The sequence below is a fragment of the Dysidea avara genome, chromosome 3, assembly GCF_963678975.1.
Source record: "Dysidea avara chromosome 3, odDysAvar1.4, whole genome shotgun sequence".
Classification (NCBI taxonomy): Eukaryota; Metazoa; Porifera; class Demospongiae; order Dictyoceratida; family Dysideidae; genus Dysidea; species Dysidea avara.
In genome coordinates this window covers 5,050,330-5,073,129 of record NC_089274.1, presented here as the reverse complement: position 1 = coordinate 5,073,129, position 22,800 = coordinate 5,050,330, and the positions used below count along the sequence as shown (strand labels likewise).

Sequence of the window (22,800 nt, the reverse complement as noted above, 5' to 3'; positions counted from 1 at the left end):
CATGCAGAATCTAGAAGGCCAGATTCTAGTAAGTTGTAGCACATGGCTGTGGAGATTCTATACTTAGGGCAGAACCCCCCTTTTGGAAATCCTGCCTACGCCCCTGCCCATACATATTCACTGTACACAGAATCACAACTGCACTTTACCTTTCATTTAAACCCCTGGGTTACCATACATGAATTGGATCACTTCATCTGAAGCCTATACGTACTTAATGTCCCTAGCAGTGCAAAACACGCTGTGCTGTACATGATACGAAAGCAGTGGATTTTTAAACAACATTTCAGTCTAATAAATAGAGTAGTTACAGTTGTACAGGAGCAGCTTTACATAGTAATTGCATGTTTCAAGCCTTAGTGAAGGGGGAAAGGGTCCTGATGTAGGGAAAGAGAATAGTGCACGTGCTGAATTGTCGCTGTTCAATATAGTGCAGACCAGCTAAATAAATTACTTCACACTTGGACACGCTGACATGGTCCACATTCTGTGGGTATGCCTTACAATGACAGTGTACAGGACAAAGTTCTTGTAAACAATTTCAATTTAGTACATACTGTAACAGTACAGTTGGTATTTGAAGGCACACACATGTTGCTGTACCTTAATTTGTTTGCTACTGATTATGGAGGATGATTTGATGCCTACCAACTGAGGCGATTCACTTGGTTTGTCTTTTAACTCAGACTCTACTGATTGTGTGCAGTGTAACACCATTTTGCAGTAAATGTACTTGAAATTTAACTGTTAGACTGGAGTGATTCAATTATATCTAATCACGAGCAAGAGTTGAACTTGCACACGCTGGATAACAAATGGCAGAAATGATAACCCTCTTGAGTTTACTTAATATTGGGACAGTCTGTACTAATATATTGCAGGTCCCTATGGTGAATGGGTGAATCCCCAAATTCCCTGTATCCCACCAGTCCCAACATAAGCAGCCCATTGTGTTTATGTTATGAAGTAACAGCTGCTTGTGCCTAATTGTATAAAATAACAAAGGTTATCTGCATGCACAACATGGGGCAGGGCACAAAACCTTGCACGAGACTGTACTATCAGCAAAGATTGCAAATGTAATTTAATGCCAATATTCCTGTATTAACTAATTCAATGAAATATTAAAAATTAATTTAAGGTGTTTAATCAAGCAATACAGCTACTCAACCTATACAGCACTGTGCATGACAATAAATTGATTTCAGTGGCTGCTTTGAGCTTCAGTAATGGTGGAGTAATATATAACATACACCTGTAGAATGGCATGACCCACACACTATAGCTAACTGTCACAAATGAAAGGCAGACAGTGCTGCACGGATGATTAGGTATGCAGATATTTAACGAAGTTTTACAGATACAACAGGAAGTACTGACGAAAGAAAAATTTGAAGAATTCACAATATTATTAATCAGCTTTGACGAAATAAAATTTGACGAAAAGCAAAAAATAACAGGTCTAAACACTGACTTTTGAGGTGCTTATTGGACAAATTAACCATTTGTCAAATTTTACTTTTGTAAAAATTTTCCTGTTGTAAATTTACAGTTAATATTGTTTCAGAAATTGTACTAGCTATAGTATTATCCATTAGCTACGTACTTATGCTCACAAGCAATTCTAAGGGGAAGGGGGGGATTCTGTAGGTCTATAGTTCAACTACCAACACTGCAAAACCATCAACACCACTGCAGGGACAATCTAAGCCTTTGCCCCTCTACTATAATTGACCAAGGCAAGTTGAAATATATCTGGACTAAAGGAATTATCACCATGTCTATGTTAAGAATTCTGTTCATAGCATTGTAGCATAAAACATTACAACCAGGCAAACAGTGGTGATCTTGGTGGTGATGTGATACATACTCATGCATACATAACTCACTTCTGTTATCCTGGCAGACCCCTTAGTAGCACGTCAACACAGGCCACTGGCTGCTGTCACCTCTCCCCGGAATCGAGGTTTGATAAAGCGTGTCAGTGTGCTTAATAATTATTATTATTTTATAAAAGCGCCTATAGCGCAGTGTTGTTACGTAATTTTACGTAGGGCATCAAACGATGTGAAAGTAACGAAACCCTTAGCGAAATGTCGTCGATGTTTAGTAAATATCGACGATATTTAGTTAGATCTCAATTTTTGGGGTTTTGAGACAAATGGCACCCCATATAGCTACCCCACCACCCCCCCGTTGTACCAGCAATGTCACTCTTACTTAGTCTCGCGTGGCCAGACCCTTTCCGCGCAGCCGCTTATCGATTGGAAATTATAAGCGCCGCTCTACAAGGGTCTGGAATAGTTCATGGACTAAACTTTGTAGCGACACCTCATAGGTGACGATTGTGGTGAAGCTCAAGTATGCTATATGCGCTAACAAACGACTATACTTTCTGTCTAAGAATTAGTCGCGTGGTGATAGAACCTACCCGAATAATATGGATTTGCCACGTGCTTTGGAACAAGTTACTCGGCAAATTGGTGTTCAAGGCTTAAAGCCAAAACAACTCGAAGCAGTGGAAAGTTTTATGTCTGGAAAAGATACATTTGTGTCTTTACCAACAGGGTATGGCAAGTCCATCATTTTTGCCATACTACCTTTACTCTTTGACTTGTTGCTCGGTAAGTTGACTTGATTGGTTTGATTAAGTTCCTAGGCCATATTTCATAAAGTTGGGAATAGTATTATTGTGCTTTTTATGGTAGGAATTACAGGAAGCATTGCTGTGGTGGTGACACCATTGATTTCATTGATGATTGACCAGAGGGAGAAGTTTTCACAGAAGGGTTTGAGAGTAGAATTTCTGGGGGAAGCTCAAGAGGATGATGATGCTATTACGAGGGTGCTAAATGGTGATATTCAATTAGTTTACATCAGTCCTGAGAGCTTACTACTGAATCGACAATATCGTGGAATGTTGACAACCGTACCTTACCAGGAGAGATTAAAAGCACTTGTTGTAGATGAAGCGCATTGTGTGAAATTATGGTAAGCATTATGTTATAACTGTTTACAGTGACTGTTACATTCTCCTTTAGGGGAGATGAATTTAGATCTGCTTTTGCAGACTTAGGAAGCATACGGAGTTTACTACCAACCAATATTCCTATTATGGCACTAACTGCAACAGCCACCAAAGACACCCTTGCTAGTGTAAAGAAGCGACTTGCTATGCAGGATCCTGTGATTGTAGGTTTGCCTCCTGATAGACCAAATATCAAACTGATCACGGAACCCTGCCCAGAGTTATGTAAACTTTGTGAAGTTTTAGCGAAAGAGCTGCTAGAGAAGAGGTGCAATACTATAAAGACAGTTGTATTCTGCAGGTCATTAAAGGACTGTGGTAATATGTGCATTATGCTTAAAAAGTTACTGGGAAAACATATTACTGAACCACCTGGCCTTCCAGATAGCTTTTTGCCCTTCAGACTAATTGATGTTTTCACTGCAGCGTCTGATACGGATCTACGTGAGGAAATCATAGTGGAGTTTTGTAAGCCAGACACAAAGTTACGACTCATAATTGCTTCTACTGCATTTGGCCTTGGAATTGACTGCAAGGATATTTTGAGGGTGATCAATTATGGCACGCCAAACACACTCGAGGAACTAGTGCAAGAGATAGGTCGAGCAGGAAGAAATGGTGAAAATGCCCAAGCTATTTTATACCACAAAATAATTGGAAATAATGTCACTGAATCTGCCAAGAAATATGGAGAAAACAAAACTGTCTGCCGTAGGTCTTTGCTATTCAAGGACTTCTTATTTTATGGCAATCATGCAAATATTACTGCATGCAAATGCTGTGATTTATGTGTTTTGTTATGTGATTGCAATGATTGTAAACAAAATGTATTATAATGTACAATGTCACTAATAAAGTATCTACAATTAGTAAGTGTCATAATTTAGTATCTGTTGTTTTACCCATTCCTTAACATTTTCCCAATTAATGGACGTCATCAGTTGTTTATGCTTTCGATACCCCTTGTGGTGCCTGTCTTGTTTAAAAGAGAAGACTTCCTGTGCCACTAACTGTTCTTTCAGTTTTTGCAAGTCCTTTTCAAATGATGGCGTTGAATGGTAGTCTTTTGTAGCAGTAACATTGGAAATGTTTTCAAAATTGATGCATACTGCTTCAATGATTCCTAATGCCTTAGATGCTCGCTGGACACTTTCTGGAGTGATGTTGGAGCCAAGACCACGCATCATGCCTTTTAATCGTTTATTCAAATGTTCCATGTGGAGATCTACTGGCACATTGGTATCACTCTGGCCATGGGTGTTAATGGTCCTTGACCACTTCAGTTCAGCTGACATTCGGGGGGAAAGCAAAGAAGACTGAGCCAACATCAGAAAACCTTCTTTAGCATAGTTACAATGGCCTGTCTGATTGAAAATGGCAGTCAGAAACTTCCAGTAGGTAGTAATACGGCTGCCATCACCCATTTTGATGGCATCATGGAACCCATACCACAGTAGTGCCGTTGTTAGAAAATCTGTAGCATATGTATAAACCGAGTCTCCAGGAGTTGCATCAGTGGATAGTAGAGGAACAGATATTGGGTTTCCATCATTCCCAGCAGTACTAGTGGCATCAATTGATTCTTCCTCAAGTTGAGGAATGGAGATTTTTACAAATTGTTCCGTGATTAAATTTGCAACAGCCTTGCAATCCAAATGAACACTACCATTCTCTGGTGATTCCATCACCTGCTCAGCTGCTGTTAGAACATGGGCACACAACACAACATCCAAGAAGTCCTCAGCTGCCTTCATGTTTTGTTTGGGTACTTTTCCAAATGATGTTCTATTTATGATTTGCTTCAACTGAAATAAGGTTCCTTTGTCCTGGGGTGTAGTTGAATAAAATCTGTTTTGCAAAACCTAAGACAAAACAATGTTTAGCCAGCATTAATGCTAAACCATACTTACCGTGACATAACAAAGCCTTGCATGCCAGTCACTTGTAACAGGTATGTACCCCTCCAAACGAGTCAGGCTTGTTTTATGGAAACAACGTAGAGCAGTAGCACCACGCACACGAGCTGATGTTAGCTGATCTCCAAAGATCAAACGGGGCCCCAACTGTGTTTCTTCTTGAGTGTATTTTTCTCCATCCACATGTACTGATGTTTCCACAGTATTACAAGGGACATACTTGTTGAGGGCAAGCAAGATCCGAGTCATCTCATTCAACTTATTCTCGTTATGTAGCTGTACACCCAAAGGCACCTAAAGAAATTACCACTATGCATTAGCATAAGATACTATTTGCTGAGCATACCACTACAGATTTCTTTGACATTTTATCACTGTGTTCACTGTCAATGTACCAATCAACAAACACTTGATGCCCAGCAAAATCTGGATGGTGTCTAACAAGCATCCTGTGATAGTTAAGGAGCTAATAACAACATACATCAATTTATAACCTGGGCTTACCGTGATATAAACACTTTAAAATCATCAATCAATCTCTGCAAGTCCTGCGCATTTGGAAGGACAACTGCAGGCGACAATATACCAGACATGGACCCATCTTCCAATCCTGATGTATCAATGCGATTTAATGCAGCATATGCATGGCACAAGTGCATTGATTGAGTTGTTCTATCTAATCTCTGGAAACTGCGTCTCACATTCATATCCAGATTGTCGATGACCAACACATACCCATAGGTATCAGTATTAGCAATAGCCACAGGTTCTACAGGAGCCTCGGATTCCATTTGTACAATTCCTTCTACATTAGGCAATGTGGGTGTCAGATCTACCTCTGTGCATTGCTGATTGTCCACTTCTTCAAACAGTTGCATTATGATGTCATCTGGGATATCAGTTGAGCTGTGCTCCACAACACTGATTCCAGTATCTTCGCTGACCCCTTGATCACCAGCACCAAGTTGAAAAATGTCCACCTCTTCCTCAAGATTCATATCATCATCATCGTCATCCTCAGGATCTCCGACTTGTACACTTTCGCATTCAGAAATTAATGAAATATCACCAACAGAGTAGTCACTGTCCTCATCTGCTGACAGATCTACAAGTGTGCACATGGTACTCTGCGACTGCTGTGTCGGCACCAATCTCTGTATCAAACAAAGGATAATTGCATCAACATTTATTATGCAGTCACACACCTTTTTCAATTCACTAGTCCAGTTTAAAACTCTGCTGTCATACTGTTTTGATATCTTTGTAATAATATCCACAGTCGAAGATGGTGACATACACATCATTAGTGGTTGTAGATACCTATATACCTACAATTGACACAATTACACATGAAGATCGGCTAAAAGTATGAATACCTGTTGGCTTGTTCCATGTCCATAAAGAAGTACAGATATAACTTGTTGCAACAATGACATGTGCTTGCATCTCTCCTTCAGCAATAGGCATATAATACAGGACAAAAACATGTTGCTAGACTGTGGCAAAAGCTTCTGCAAAATCTTCACTAGGGTTGGGACTCTAAGAGTAAACTCTTCCCAGATTTCTGACCAACTAAAGTGCTCAATGCCACCATGACCACTACGCAGAAGAGACTTGTTTTTGAGGCCACAGATCTCCTTCATCTCAAGTCGAATTTGTCTAGCCATTGATGTTATTACATAATTGTGTGTCTTGGTAAAGAAAAAAACACTTTTAGCAGCTAGTCTATACTGGCCAGTGGCAAGTGATACTACTGGTTTCTTTCTGCTAGGAGTAATGGTGTGTTTAACTGCCTTCGCTACACGGCCTGGCCCTGCCCTTCGTTTGATAATTACCTATAGATGCATAAACAATAAATTATCCTAGAAATTAGTATTGTGAACTATTACCGACACATCCACAGAATCTGATGGTGATGAAGAACTGGTTGGTGTAGTAGCCTCTACTAGTGATTCAGATCTAGGTCTTCTATCCTCTGTTAAAGATCTCCCTGGTGGTGGTGGTACATCCCTTCTGGCATTAAACAAAGTTTCACATTTGGATTTAATATTTGCATTAACTTCAGCCAGATCTGTTTCTAAGGAACGTTGCTTCTTTAACAGACTCTGACACTTATCACACAGATAAGTAGACGAGTGCACAAGCACGTCCCAGAACAAACCGAAATTCCTTCCACCACGGAATTGTGACAATACTTTTTTCAGAAGGGCTGTTTCTACCTCACATGCAGGTCGATTCAAAAGCTTTCGCTTATTCTTTCCTATATTCAAACGAAAATAAAACTGAACTTACCCCTTTGGCTTTTAAATACTCACTTGTTGTGTTGGTGGCTTCAAGGCAAAACCCACACGGGTCGGTAGAAGTCATTCGTTGCGGACCTTCTTCAGTAATTCCAATTCTTAGGCGTTTAAAGGATCGCGTGAGCTAATTAACACTCCCCAACCACTGGGGATTGTAGATTTTTTTTAATACGTGAACTGTTCCAGACCCTTGTAGCGCGGCGCTTATAATTTCCAATCGATAAGCGGCTGCGCGGAAAGGGTCTGGCCACGCGAGACTAACTCTTACTCACTAAGCAGCAGTACAAATCTTTGATGGCGCATCCCACAATTTTCATTTTATCCTCATATCTCCTTTTCTTCGTCTTTAACATCCAGGGGAGTACTTATAAATACTAGAACGCCACCGTACTGGTACTTCACTAAGAACGTTTCTACTCAAAATGGCGTCCGCGCGGCGTATGCGAGTTAATGATACGTAAACGTGATGCTGCCACGCCCCCTGAATATATATCCTCTATGTGGTACTGAGTAGTCTCGCCCCCGGACCACAACTCTGGGGGCGAGACTGATAATAGGTGGAGACGTACATTAGCGTTTGCTGGTGCTGTGGTTGTCGAGTGACTCGGTTCCACAACTCATTCTACTACAGTAAGTAGTCACTGCATTGGTGGAAATATACTTCGTTATGGATAATGCTACAAAGAAATTTGCTGAGACTCCCTCAGAGACTCTCCCTGAGGATCTATTTGCATTGTCACCGGGAGGCGAGCCGGGAAGTCAATCTGAGAAAGTAACATCAAAACGTATGTATAATATTATATTAACCGACTCTGATAATATCGTCACTAAAGTTTTTTTGTTGAAAGAAATGGGCTTAACCTGATTGATCATGTGACCTTGTTTAATTAATTGCAGATAACGTGGCCAGACTGCTTCTTTTTTTGAGTGCAGTTGGCCACTTTCTAAAGTGATAGTTGGGATTGACAAAGTCAACTGTCAAATCTCCAGTATACTGGGACTAAGAAACTTGTCAAAACTCCACCATGTCCTCACCTCAAAATGGGTTTCTAAAGGGGATTTGATTATCAAAATAATTTTTGGTTCACCGCCATCAAAAGCCCCAGGGGTTTGGTAAGATGTAAATGTCAATAGGAGTATTGGGATCCCGGGGTGGGGCTTGACATTGATAGGTGCATAACTATCACTCGAGAATGATAGTTGGGCCAATAAAAAAAAGAAACAAAAGGTAATTGGTATAGTAGACATGACAAAAATGCATTCTGTGCATGTATGTAGTATTTCTACAAGAACATTGTTTAGATTAGATTAATTAAAAAGAAAATGACGAAGCGCTAACCGGAAATGGTTTGAATTGGTTATTTGCAAAACTTCTGCAGGTACTGAGTTCCAAAGGAATGGAGAATTTATAAAAAATGAATACCAGTATGCATTGATGGTAGATGATGACGTGGCAAGTGACAATGAATGAGATCTAGCACAATTGTTAGAGAATTTAAAATGTGAATTAAAAGGGATAGAGATCCTGTTATGTAGAATGTCTTGTACTTGAGCTACAGCAAGGTACGACCAATGAGAATGTAGTTAAGGCCATGTAGACAAGAGGTGGAAGATTTGGACCAGTTACAGGTATGAGGACTCTGTCTGCTACCACACACCCAGTGTGCAGCTCTTTGCTGAATTGCTTCTAGTTGAGCAGTGTCTCTGGCAGAATATAAATACCATACAGGTGCAGCATGCTCTAATAAGGGCCTAACAAGGTAATTGTAGGCAGCAGCTTTAACAGTAGATGGACTTACAAAAAGAGTGTGTCTCAAATAGTTGAATGAACGGGAGGCTTTTGCTGATATGTGTTTAACATGATCACTCCATTTCAAATGAGAATCATACACTACGATAGTAGTGTATAATAGGGACCACAAAGGAGTAGGCGTAGCCCACAAAATAAAATCACCCAAAAACAACCTCAATTTTTTGCTGATGACGATGAGGCAGTATTGGTTAGGTAAAACTAAGCTCAAACAAGCTTTCAGATTGACCCGAAACGATTTCAACAAGTTGCTATGGAATTTTAAAAATTTGTTTAACGGAATTTCTACTGACTGACTGACTGACTGACTGACTGACTGATGCCTTCAGACAAGCGTAACTTGATAACGGCTGAGGCTACAGGCTTGATTTTTTCACTGTTTGATATCGCTTCGGCCTGACAGGTGCCTTTTGGCATATCGCAGTACATACAATGCATTCTTCCCAGTATCCTCCTTTGTGTCCAATTCATCTTTGGTGACAGCGAAAAGTGTTGATTTGGCGATAGCACATGACGGCTTCCCTTCATAACGGAAATCGTCCGTATTTGTCATAGTGGTTATTTTGATAGCAGAGGTGCTTTTCAAACAGTTCTTGATTTGTTCTGCTGTGTAACAGGTTGAACATAGCCGACAATGAAGCATATTGAATACTTCACTTTTCAGACGATAATTATGATATAACCTGGGCGTGCAGCACCATTTCTTTCGCTTTTCGAACATTTCTTGATTTGAAATGCTGCGTAACGGGTTGAACATAGCTGACAATGAAGTATTATGGATACTTCACTTTTCAGATGATAATTGGGGCGAGCAGCGTCATTTCAGATGCGGTATGCATGGGTTCACCAGTCATAATAATTATTTACAAAAAAGGTTAACAAACAAGTCCACAGAAATATTTGGACTAGAGTAGAGACCATAGCACATCGATAAAAAGTACTGAAACAAGCTGGAGTAGTGCACGATATTAAATCACAGTAAAACAATAAGAAATATTATATCCCTACTGTGTTCAAGATACCATTATGGAAATGCACAGTAGGGATATAACGCTTCTTATTGTTTTATTGTGATTTAATATCGTGCACTACTTCAGCTTGTTTCAGTACTTTTTATCAAAGTGCTATGGTCCCTACTCTAGTTGAAAATTCCAAATTTTTCTGTGTACTTGTATATATAAATCCCCAAGTACCAAACTACTGATTTTGATGGAATTGATTGGTCATTAAGATGGCATTTACAAGTTGGTGGGGATCACTTAAAAGATATACAAATACTCTTGCATTTTTTTGGATACAATTTAGTTTGCCACAACTGTGACCATTAATATATTTTGATCAAGTTTTCTTGAAGTAAGGCTTCATTGCCAGTTGTAACAATTTGCTTCTATAAGGTGATGTCATCAGGAAAACAGTACTATTAGAAATAACTAATCGCTCTTTTCTAACTATTCGCTAAATATGATAGTTCTCATTAATGTATATAAAAGTATTGGGGGCCCAAGAATTGAGCCTCGAGGAACACCTGAACAAACAGGAAGCCATTCTGAGAAGCTACCATTAAAACAACTCTTTGATAGCGATTAGTTAGAAATGAGTTAAATCAAGAAAGTAGATTTCCCTTAATACCAAGACATTCAGGGTACCCGACATTCAAGCTTAAGCATGAGGAACTGAGTCAAATGTAGTGTTGCACCGATATTCGGTTCAATAATTGGTATCGGGCCAATATTGGCTACCAGCTGATTAATCGGTTTTGATTAAATCAAAGCCAGTGTTAATCCCCACTGCGCTGTGTAGTATAATGATGTGGGGGAGGCTAGACATAAGTTATTTGGCATTTTAATTAAGTTATGTGTTGATGGTTTAGCAGTGACTACAAGCCATTCCCATAATAAGCTGTCAGGTTTTAGGCCATGCACAACAGTAAACTGAGGTTTTAGGTTTTTAGATAGCACTTGTCTCAGTTGTGAGCAGTAGTAAAATGTACTTAAGGTGGCGGTTACCTGGAAGTCGTGGTTTTGAAGCCATTGCAAACGAGGCCATACGTCCTGCCACAAAAATTCATTTATTGCGTCATGTGATTAGTGTTTACGAAATAATTAAAATGGCAGCTGCGCGTACTAAGGCCCATTGCCTTGTAACAAGAAGAAATTTGTTACTATTGTGCGGGTATTATTAAAGAAGACATCCACTAAAGTAAGTAGAGTAGTTTAGAAGCTTTGTTCTCAGGGATTCGGGTGGTTTGCGCGAAACTGAGGCGGCATACATCATTCAGTTGTGATTTTGTATGGTATGCTAAAGTGTTAGTACAACTTTCTGTATCAGTTTTTTCTTGTATACTAGTGAGGGAGACCTCTGTATTAGCGTAAAATAAGCGATTGATTATTGTAGCAGGGCCGCATGTCGAGAAAAAAAGATTTTTGTATTGCCTGTTGATATTACAGTAGGTCCCTTCACGGTGGCCAAAAGGGTTTCAAAATCCCATAACTGTGTTTCAACCTGGCATAGGCTGAAGTTGTGTTGAATGCACCCTGCTTATGCTGCTAAAGAATAGATTACACGTTTTACTTCGCCATAATGTGCAACAAGCTTTGATGCCGAAAATATCTTTGCATGCTCTTACAATCGGCTCTATAGTGTTATAGTTCAGCATCTGATGGCCGTACAAATCATCATGTAGGTAGAGGAAGAGTTGGTCTACGGTGTAACGGTGTTTGTTTCGTGTAGCTCTACAAATGTGTTCACAACTGAATTTAAAAATATCCTTCAAACCGGAAATTGTGAGGTAACCGCCACCTTAAAACCTGTTTACCATGAATAAATTTTACTTGTGGTATCAAGACACACGGTAGTGTGTCGTGCGGCCCAAGAAGCCGGCACGCAACACCCGTGAGTATATTGACAGGAAGAACGAAAACTCAATTTTCGCATCTCCATAGCTCTGTGCTGCCTTGATGAAACAAGACAATTTTTGCTGTGGACACTCCCGTCAACTTCAGTACTCCACATTCCGAATTTGAGTGAAATCACTTCAAGCGTTCCCGAGATATGCGACTTCAAAAATCAGCTTAGTTTCTTCGTTTTTTTCTTCTTATTTTTCTTCCTCTTTTCGTACACTTACAAAAACAACTATAAAACGCGAACGCATATCTGATTGCCTTGAAATTTGGCACACAGAAGGGGGGTATAAAGGCTCATCTCTGTACCAACTTTGGCTGGAATACGATAAACAGGCAAAGAGTTATTAGCGATTATTCACGAAAAATAACACTAATATGTTGTCACGCCTACAGGGTAAACTGCTTGAGGGAAAAAGCTGAAAATCGGTGGGTGAATAGGTTAACTATTGAACCTCAACCCTTTTGTGGTTTGAAAGAAATCAAGCTAAAAACCAGGAGGATACAATGAAGAAACCAACATTGTGTAACAATTATGCAATCGAGATTAACTAATAAAAAAACGACTACTTTCCACGCCCACCAGAAAAACCGCTTGGGGTAATGCTTTGAAATTCGCTGTACAGATGGAGCAATCATCTTAGAAAGGATCTTCAATGGTGTAGAAGAATCAGACTTAAAGTCACGGAGTTATAACTCGAAATCAAACTCGGTGTAGCAAGTGCGAGATCGAGATACTCTAATAGAGCAGTCCCCTAATAGAGCAGTCACCCTGAAAAGAATTCGAAAGATCAGTAACCTGTATAGAGATAAGCTACAAACAATTCACCCTGTAGAGGGATCAACTAGACGAAGTTACCTTGTAGGGAGTTCAACTACGTAGTTCAGCTAGAAGAAGTCACCTTGTAGAGAGTTCAGCTACAAAGAAACCACCATGTAGAGAGTTCAGCTACAAAAATATTGTCCTGTAGAGGGATCAGCTAGAAGAAATTACCCTGTACAGAGTTCAGCTACAAAGAAACCATCATGTAGAGAGTTCAGCTGCAAACAAATCACCTGTAGAGAGTTCAGCTACAAACAAATTACCCTGTAGAAAGGTCAGCTAGAAGAAGTCACCTTGTAGAGAGTTCAGCTACTAACTAGTGACCCTGTAGAGATATCAGCTAGAAGAAGTTACCTTGTAGAGAGTTCAGCTACAAACAAATCATCCTGTAGAGAGATCAGCTAGAAGAAGTTACCTTGTAGATAGTTCAGTTACAGACAATTCATCCTGTATAGAGATCAGCTAGAAGGACTCACCTTGTAGAGTGTTCAGTTACAAAGAAACCACCATGTAGAGTTCTGCAATATATATATATATATATATATATAATTTGTACAAATTTGTACATTTATTGATAAAATCAGAAATATTTAAAGTATTCATCTGCTTCATCTTTTCTTCCTCCTGTGGAAAAGAAAAAAAAAGATAAGTTAAAAAAGCCCCAAAGCTGGCCATAGGTTGGCTTTGGGGTATACAAATACAAAAAGAAGTGAAATCTAATCCAAAACAGCTCTGCTGTAAACAAAGTGTGGCCCTCAAAAAGGCTATGGTGAAAAAAGATGTGAAATCCAAGGTGTCGGCCAAGAAATGGCTGTGATGGTAGGTTAATGGTAAAAATTTTAATTACGACAATTCAGGTGAATTTTGTGCCAAGGCTAAGTGGCACCAAAATTCACCTGAATTGTTGTTATTAAAATTTTCACCATTAACCTACCATCACAGCCATTTCTTGGCTGCCACTTTGGATTTCACATCTTTTTTCACCATAGCCTTTTTGAGGGCCGCACTCTTTTTTACAGCTTAGCTGTTTTGGATTAGATACATCTAACTTTACATTTTAGCCTAGAATGAGCTGTATGTCAATGGTTATGTTACTAATATGAGTGATTTATCTAATAATGATGAGAGTAAGTGTTAGTGCTATTAATGTATATCGGATTAGTTATTGGTATCGGCTAATTCTGTTGCCTAATATTGGTTATTGGAATATTCGGCTAATTTGGTTATTGGTGCAACACTAGTCAAATTCCTTCGCTAGATCTAACGATACACAGTGAGCTGAGCTCCGTCCTTCAAGGCAAAATGCCCAGTCATTAACTGCCGAAAGCAAAAGCGTGACAGTTGAGTGTTTATGGCAAAACCATGTTGGGAATCACTAGTGAGATGTTTAGATTCTAAAGCACGTACAAGTTGACGATGAATAATTCTTTCTATAACTTTCACAACAATTGAAGTAAGACTTGGGCGATAGTTTGATGGAAGATGTTCGTCACCCTTTTTGTGAACAGGCACATTGTTGGCAGTCACCAAGTCCCTAGGCAGGGTACCAGATGACAGTGACAGTTGGAATAAATGAAATAAAGGTAAGGAGATGAATTCAGCAGCAACTTTTAACAACTGAGCTGGTAGATGATCTGAACCACAGGCTTTATCACGTTGTAGAGTGCTAAGTTCTTCAAAAACACTCTCTGGTGTGAACTGTATAGAGTCAACAAGTGTTTCATTAAATGTTATGGACTCACACAGAGATTGCAAGCTGGTACGGTCTTCAGTTGTAAACATGGAGTTAAAATACTCATTAAAAATTGTTGCCTTCTCAACATCAACTGAAACATAATTCCGAAGAGTTAAGTGGGGAGGAGATTAACGACATCCTTTGCTGAATTCACAAAATTCCAGAACTTCTTAGCATTTGCTGAATATGAGTTAGAATGTGAAGAAATGTAGTCCATGGTGTCCTGTCTAGTCTTTGAATGAACATCTATTTGTTTCAGAGTTGTTACATTTCTTTGAATGAACCAAGTTACTTATGGTTTTGTATTTACATGTATTTGTTTCAGAGTTATTACGTTCACTGTTGCAACAATACAACTTAGTATGAGTGACTACATTATTAGACTATCATCAGTTGTGGCTCTCATATACTTAAGAAGTGTTAAAGGTTAGGACATAATATTACTGTAACATCCTAGGAAATATCTATTCAACCATCCCCCATATAATATCCTGTATTATTTACATGTACTGTACATGTGGTCAAGGTAAACTTAGCATTAGTGAATTAGATTATAAAAAACCATTGCATGCATATAATAAAATGTAACTGGATTTGTGAAAAAGGGTCTTTCGCACACATCCAATTTACCAACTTTGACAACTCATAACTTCAGATTGGATATAGCAAATGACTTGAAATTTGGTGAGCAGTGAGTACCAATATAGCTTAATGGATGGAGAAATTGTCAGAGTGATAGATTGCTTGAACACTAAGTTATGATCTTCCAAGTTCACAGAATTGGATATTTGTGGAAGACTCCTTTTCGTAAATCTGATCACATATTATGTATATACATTTAGTGATAAACATAGCTGTCACCATTGGAAGCCCCACCCAGTTTTAGATATACCACCAAAACCATGAAAAAGCAATCACAATGAACTTTGTCTTATTACATACTGTATATGAATTTAAATTATTCTATAGTTTATAATTACTTACATAGACTGTGCAGTTATTTTACAAAAATTTAGCTGGGTACACACTTGGCATATAGTGTTATCTTCAGACTTCAATGTTCATGAGCAAACACAATGTTGTGTATTCAAGTGCTTCCTTCTTGTATATAGCAGACTTAGGTACATAGACCACTCTGGTTCATATAGGCCAGCTTCTGTCCATATCCAGCTCCAGTTGGTGGCTCAGGAACTGACCGCTCCCATACATGGCCTCCCTGATAAATAGCTCTCTATTGTTCTAGAGTGGCCTTGATTGGTGAGATTTGTAGGTTACATCTTCCACTGGTATTTGATGAGTGCAGTTGTGAGCTCTGGCAGTAAATGTTTAGATATTCCATGCTTTCTTCTTACTACATATTTCCAACAAAGCTGGAAACATCACAGCCTGAATTTCAGTAGTTGGGCAATGGATAATGCTACAGCATTTGTGTCTTCATATCGGTATTTAAGATTGGATTTTCAAGTATCATGTTTACTAAAGCTAGCACATGCCCATAACCAGGATTTTTAGTAGGACTTTTTTCTGTTTGGTGTATAATGTAGGTTTCTGAAACATATTTTGCATAGGAAGTATGCAAAAGCTAGGGGGTGTTGGGACATTCTCTCTAGCAAAATTTTGCACTTGAATGGTAAATGCTTTAATTGCATGATATTCAGCACTTATTGTTAAATTTGTTTCAATTAAATAGTGTTGAGAGTAACTCACTGATATAAAACATTTGATTACTCTGTTATATAGTACTTTGATCTTGAGTGTAATGTATCAGCAAATTTTAACAGAGGACAGTTTGTCCGAGGTCACCAAATCCCCATAAATGTTGGCCTGTAGCAGTAATGGGTAAGAAGATAAACCCATTAGAAACCCCAAAATGGTTTACCTTTCCCGTCATTCAGCCAGTTATGAGCAATCCTAGCTTCATTGCTGCATGTGCAAGGTTGATTGTATCATTGTCACTATCCAACTCACAATCTTTGGCCAGGACCATTTCCAGGGTTGATATCTTCCTCAAATGCCATTAAAACATCTCTCCTTTTCTTCAGAGCTCTTATATCAGTAAACAGACTGAAAACACTAGCTACTGTGATCGTGAATTACATTATAAAAGGGACCAAAATAGTAATAACTTCCTTGGTCAGAACTGTTTCCTTGCATACATTGTGTTTACCAGATATAACTGTTTCTCATTAAATGTAGCTAGTTACCAGCCAAACGATAGTGATAATGATTGCATGTACAGCAAAAATTGATCATAACTGGCCAAATATTGTGAAAAGCTAAATCTTTTGGCGAATTTCTTGTCAGAATGAATCTGTTTTCCCTTCCTGCTAGTCATGGTAAGCAAGATACTTGAAGGTCCCAATCTTACAGACCAATATTAAGACACAAATCTAGCAACATTATCCATTACTCAACTGTTCAAATTCAGGTTGTGACACTGATTCCAAGTTTGTTGAGTATGGTAAGCATGGAATACCTGGAATGCACTGCCAGAGCTCAAAACTGCACTGTTACTATTATATCATGAAGGTTTGGGCAAAATACGTATCACCCTAAAACTAACCTCACAATACCTTCATGGTTCCTTGGCAGTATTGGTAAGGTATGAGCAAGCCCAAAACACTTCTGATAAGTAGAGCTGAGCGATAGTAGAAAATTCACTATCACAATAGATATTGAATTATTATTCACGATATGATAATATCACGATAATTACACTTTGAATGATCTTCAGTCAAGTTCTAAGTATTCAATGCATGTTAAGCATAATTGACACCATCATGGATTACAATTTGCTCGATTTTCTTGTAAGTGCATCAATTAGTAATTAATTGCGTGGGTGGTTGATATTTCTATAATTTTTGTTACATCCTTGCAGCCAAACTTTTCCAAAATAAAGCAAGCCAAGTAGTTATAAAACAGCTAAGCCAGCTTCTCAAGCAGCATTTTTCAGAACTTTTAACCTGCAGCCTTTGCCAGGAGTGAGATCAACAAACTACCATCCATCCCATACAATCTGATGGAGTGAACAAGCACAGCATACATAAACTGTGCCCTTAGGCTGATAATGTGTAGTTGTGCACTTATGCTTTCTATCTATCCACCTGTTTATGCAGGCTTTGTTGTATCTGGGTACGATACATTATACTATCATCTGCTATGCCACACACTAGAATTAGTTGAGCACACTGAGTCAGACGTATTTCAATTGAATTCTGGTATTCTGGCAGTGCACTTTTAGCTATATTTTCATCTTGCAGTGTATCCATGGCATCATGCGATCATTTCAGCCCAACACAGCTCAAATAACACTTGTAGGTGCAAGGCAGTTGAAACATTCTTTTACTCTTTTATTTTACATCTCACTCTGTTGTCCCGAGCCATGTCTTACATGTCTGGTCCAGCGCCATTTCCTCGTTTAAATACCAGGGATCACATGACATGGCTACATAACTATCCAAAGTTTTACAGACTTTTTTGGTTCTAATACTGAACGTTTTGTGAACGTTAAGCTACATTGCTTGTAGGTATGAGATTCAATACCTTGGGCATGTGAACGTGAGATTGCACCTCAAATTGTGACTCACGCGGGAGGCGTGACAGTTGAGAGGTATGATTTTTAGTGTAATTCTAGACCCTTCATGAAGCAATTGACTAATTGCGTGGGCGGCCAATAAAGATGCACAGCTTGTAATAGCCTTGCAACCAAACATTTCGCAAGTAAGTAAGCCTAAAGAGATACAAAACAGTTAAATAAGCTTGGTAACTATGTTTCTAGTAATCTTACAGCAATATTGCGATAGTAAGCTGTAATTATCATATCACGATAATATTTTTTTTTTCACAAGTATCGAACTATCGATATTATTGCTCAGCACTACTGATAAGTTACGATGGAATTTCAACCAGGCATAAACCCACAGCCAGCCAAAGGTCGGTTGTGGGTGTGTATCTGGTTTACTAAAATTGTTTTCTGGGTGTGTTTGTTTGTATGTATGTATGTATCAAACAGTATGGTACTACTGTTTAAGTAGGGATTCCCCAATAATGATGTGCCGCCTATAATGCTGCCTTTAAAAATCATCCTAGAAAGTAACATCTTACGCAAAGAAAATCACCTTTATGGAATATTATGAGTTCATCTAACATCAAAAAATACAGCATTAAAAACAAGAAAACATAGGTGCCAGTTATAGGATTTTAAAAATTCACTGAAACTCAAAGTTTTGTCTGCCCGACTGCTTGCCTGCCCGACCGACCGACCGACCGACCGACCGACCGACCGACTGACCCACAGTCACAAGGCTGGAGGACAAATGAAGCAGTGCATGTCCACCATTTTATACCACAATAACAAACTCACCAGTGGGATGTGCCTTTTGGGGTTCTGATGAGGATGTGCCCTCTGCACCTTGTCTTTCCTTTTATCTTCAATCAGGCTTGTCTTCATTCTTCATGAAATGAAACTGTATTGGGGCATTAATTTTTCCTATCAACACTTTCTGTGAGCAGCATATTTAGATGCTGCAAACTGTTTCAGTGTTTACACTTGGTAGATATTCTGTAGCTTCATGACAGGTTCAATGCCATGCCTATTAAAGCGATCTTGGTTGATTAATAATGATCAAGCACCGAGACCATGCCTCTTAACTATCTATTTACTCAATCATGATGACACACCCCATCATTATTGGTCTAGCAATATTCATAAGCTAGCACAATGAAAATACGAAATGGTGACACACACTCTGGTAGAAAAAGGCTGACTCAAGATACTCTAATACAGCAGTTGCCCTAATAGAACAGTCACACATGTATAGCTGTATGCTATAACAAAAAACCAAACAAACTAGTATATTTTAAACAGTACACAAATTATTTGGAATTTTCAACTAGAGTAGGGACCATACCACATTGATAAAAGGTACTGAAACAAGTGGGAGTACTGTATAATATTAAATCACAGTAAAACAATAAGAAGTGTTATATCCCTACTGTGCTCAAGATACCAAATGGAAATGCACAGTAGGGATAGTGCGCTAATCCATCTTGCTTCAGTACTTCTTTCCGATATGCTTTGGTCCCTAAAATTCCAAGTACTTGTTTGTCAACTTTTATTATAAAATTATTATGACTAGTGAACCCACGCATACCGCATCACAAGAAAGAAATGGCATCATGCATTCCAGCTATCAATTATTGTCTGAAAAATGAAGTATCCATTATGCTTCATTGTCAGCTATGTATGTTCAACCTGTTACACAGCATTAAGAATCAAGAACTGTTTGAAAAGCACCTCTACAATCAAAGTAGCCACCATGAACAATATGGACAAATTCTGTTACGAAGGGAAGCCATCATTGTGCTACCACCAAATTGACACCTTTTACTGTCAACAAAGATGAATGCAACACAAAGAAGGACACTGGTAAGTCATTGTACGTACTGCAGCATGCCAAAAGGTACGTGTCTGGCTGAAGCGACGTTGAACAGTGAAAAAATCAAGGCTGTAGCCGTTATCGAGTTGCACTTGTCTGAAGGAATTAGTCAGTCAATCAGTCAGTCAGTAACTAGAAAATTCCGTTTAATAATTTTTTTTGAAATTTCATAGCAACTTGTTGAATGCGTTTCAGGTAAACCTGAAGGCTTGTTTGGGCTTAACCAATACTGCTTCATTGTCATCTGGGAAAAGTGAAACTGGCTTTTGAGTGATGTTTTTTTCATGGGCCATGCCCACACCTTGTGGTCCCCACTATACAGTACATTAACAGTACTATTGTACTATATGAGTATTAGTTTTAAAATGAAGTAGGGATCCAAGTGATAAAAAGTAGTGAAACAAGAGGTTAATGCTGGTATTACAGCACATAGCTCAGTTGGAAAATCCCTGTTATAGCATTGAACAAAATAATTGTTATAACATGCTAATGTAGGGATTTTCCCACTGAGCTATGCTGTAATACCATCATTCATCTATCTTGTTTCACTGCTTTTATCGCTTGGATTATTAATATACTATGCGCCAAAAATTGTTTTGAAAGAAAAAGTTGACCAGTCAGTTAAATCTGTCAACTTTAAATTTGTTAAGGCCTTTAAAAGTTAGTGTTTAGATCTATAATTTCTTGAATTTTATTTACATTTAATTCATCAAAGCTGATGAAGTGTGGATTTGTCAACTTTTACTTCCGTCAAAATTTCCTGTTGTATGGTAAGGATCAGCTTTTAGGTCAGTTTACATACTAAGAAATATGTACTTTGGGACCATTACCGAATGTCCAAATAACACATGCAAGTGTCCTGATTAGCAAGTTCGTTCCAGTCTTTAGCATTTCTGTAAAAGTAGCTCTTCTGATATTTGGTGGTACTGGTTGTTGACAGTACTAGATGGTATTGCATATTATGACCATTTCTATCAATGTCTGAATGCAAAATTGGAAAACATTTGCTAAACCCAGCAACATAATTAAATGCTAGCTACACTTTCAACAATGATAATCAATTGATTTCTTTGTCACTTTGCAAATCAAAGGTCTTAAATTTAATATCAGGATTGGTAGAGGCTAGGAATGTTGACCTCAAACATTTTCTGAGTAGTAGGGAAAGTGCAATCTTGTAGCTGAAATCCAAACTCAGCAAATGAAATTGTGTTAAGAAATGTGAAAAGTTTAACACTGCTGGCAACTTTATTACACAAAATAAGGAATAGGGTTTGCTGAAAAACTTGTGAAACTCACTAGTTAATATCACAAGGAAGGGATTTGTGGATTTACTTAATGTAATCACGATCCTTGTTGGTCATACTCCAGCAATCCCTTCTTGTTTTGGTTTTTTAGTGATCCTATTAAAAATTTTAGATCGTGTACTTAAAGGTTTTCAAAATTCATCTAGAAAACTTATTATTAAATAGTGGTAGCTTTTTAGTTGTGTATATTAAAATGTCTGTAATAGGAGCTGTAACAACAGTGAAAGGAGCAGTGGTGATTGCTCAAATTAAAAATAGTAAGTATCATTTATTATTACCATTACCGATATCATATGTATATTATGTCACTTGCAGAGGATGATACTCCAACTATGAGAGACCTCAACAGATATGTTGTTAGAAAATTTGCTGCTGACTGGAAAAATGTTGGCATTGAGTTGGGCTTACAGCTTGATACACTCAAGATCATTGCAAAAAATAATCTTCAACAAACTGAAGATTGCTTCCAAGAAGTACTAGATAAATGGTTAAAGATAAGTCCTAATGCTACATGGAAAACACTGGAAGTTGCTCTTACTAATGTGATAAGACAACAATTTGATCTTGATCCAGTCGACGATGTGTGTGGTGAGGAATATTGCTTTTAAGTTGATCATCATAAACCTACAGTTGACTGCTTATGTGGGTGCACATTGCCTAACTTAGATTTTGAATGAATTCATTTATTTTCTAGTTGTCATATTAAGCTGCAGAGGTGTAGCTACAATGTAGGCAGGTGCATGAGGCAGTTGCCTCACCAAATATTGGTGACTGAAGTCACTGAACTGAGAGCTGCATTGTACCTTTTAAATGCTTGCGTTTATATGTTATTAATTCAACTTATTGTACATAGTAAGACAGGGGTTAATCTGGGGGAGGGGGGGGGGGGGGCACTGCCTTCCCCTCGGTTAGCTATTGCCCCCTAGGTTTATACCTAAAACCTTGATACATAATCAATGTCATTGGTTACGTATCAAGACTTTAGGTATAGTATATGTGAAACATAAACTGTCAAACAAATCTTAACATAATAAAGTTTAAATAGAAGTCCTACATGGTTTCTTATTCCAAATGTCTAGAATTTCTTCTAAATCCTTATCCCAACAAATTTCTTCCTATCCCAGTAATATTGCTGACTTGCAGGTTCTTTTCTTTTAAACACTTTACAATAGTGGAGTTTCATCGCGTGATCAAAATCACATGTTCAACCAGAAAATTCCATTTTGGTGCACAGTAAACGGTATGGTTATATGTGCAGTGATTGGTTGTATGAAGCAAAGTAAGAGAGCTGCCCTTAAAGGCCACGCCTCGAACAGCAAAGTGTCTTTCTACCGATTTCCAGCAGTGACTGATTATTACGGGGAGAAGGATTTCGAACTTCGAAAGAAGCATTTAGCCGGATATTTAGTGGCTGTCTCCAGGGATGACATAAACCCTTCTTCAATAAAAGAACACGATTATAGAGTTTGTTCACATCATTTCGTGTCTGGCCAACCAGCTGATCTCTACAATGTCAGCAATCCAGATTGGCTGCCAGCAAAAAACA

General features: G+C 38.5%; 3 protein-coding genes across 7 annotated transcripts in view; 2 read left to right on the top strand and 1 right to left on the bottom strand.

The window, feature by feature from the left end:
• The first annotated feature begins 2,227 nt into the window (after positions 1-2,227).
• LOC136249019 (ATP-dependent DNA helicase RecQ-like) lies at positions 2,228-3,915 on the top strand. Its single transcript, XM_066040906.1, has 3 exons — positions 2,228-2,624; positions 2,709-2,991; positions 3,042-3,915. The coding sequence occupies exons 1-3, from the start codon at positions 2,441-2,443 to the stop codon at positions 3,862-3,864; spliced, it is 1,290 nt and encodes a 429-aa protein (XP_065896978.1). The 5' UTR covers positions 2,228-2,440; the 3' UTR covers positions 3,865-3,915.
• LOC136249018 (uncharacterized) lies at positions 3,789-7,666 on the bottom strand. 2 transcript variants are annotated; one of them, XM_066040905.1, is made up of 9 exons: positions 7,513-7,666; positions 7,260-7,389; positions 6,834-7,204; positions 6,321-6,779; positions 6,150-6,272; positions 5,449-6,098; positions 5,291-5,393; positions 4,939-5,238; positions 3,789-4,890 (listed from the first exon to the last, which is right to left on the bottom strand). In XM_066040905.1, the coding sequence occupies exons 2-9, from the start codon at positions 7,309-7,311 to the stop codon at positions 3,895-3,897; spliced, it is 3,054 nt and encodes a 1,017-aa protein (XP_065896977.1). In that variant the 5' UTR covers positions 7,312-7,389; positions 7,513-7,666; the 3' UTR covers positions 3,789-3,894. The 2 variants fall into 2 exon arrangements, with proteins under 2 accessions (XP_065896977.1, XP_065896975.1); XM_066040903.1 differs by having other exon boundaries at positions 7,260-7,666.
• Positions 7,667-7,786: 120 nt separating this feature from the next.
• The window catches only part of LOC136249016 (uncharacterized), a 144,359-nt gene continuing 129,345 nt past the window's right edge, over positions 7,787-22,800 (top strand). For 3 of the 4 annotated variants that reach the window (XM_066040900.1, XM_066040899.1, XM_066040902.1), the window contains exons 1-3: positions 7,796-8,029; positions 21,461-21,511; positions 21,570-21,842. In XM_066040900.1, the coding sequence (XP_065896972.1) occupies positions 7,912-8,029; positions 21,461-21,511; positions 21,570-21,842 (442 nt within the window). In that variant the 5' untranslated portion in view covers positions 7,796-7,911. Of the gene's footprint in view, positions 8,030-21,460; positions 21,512-21,569; positions 21,843-22,800 lie in introns of all 4 variants that reach the window. The other variant, XM_066040901.1, reaches the window with a different exon arrangement.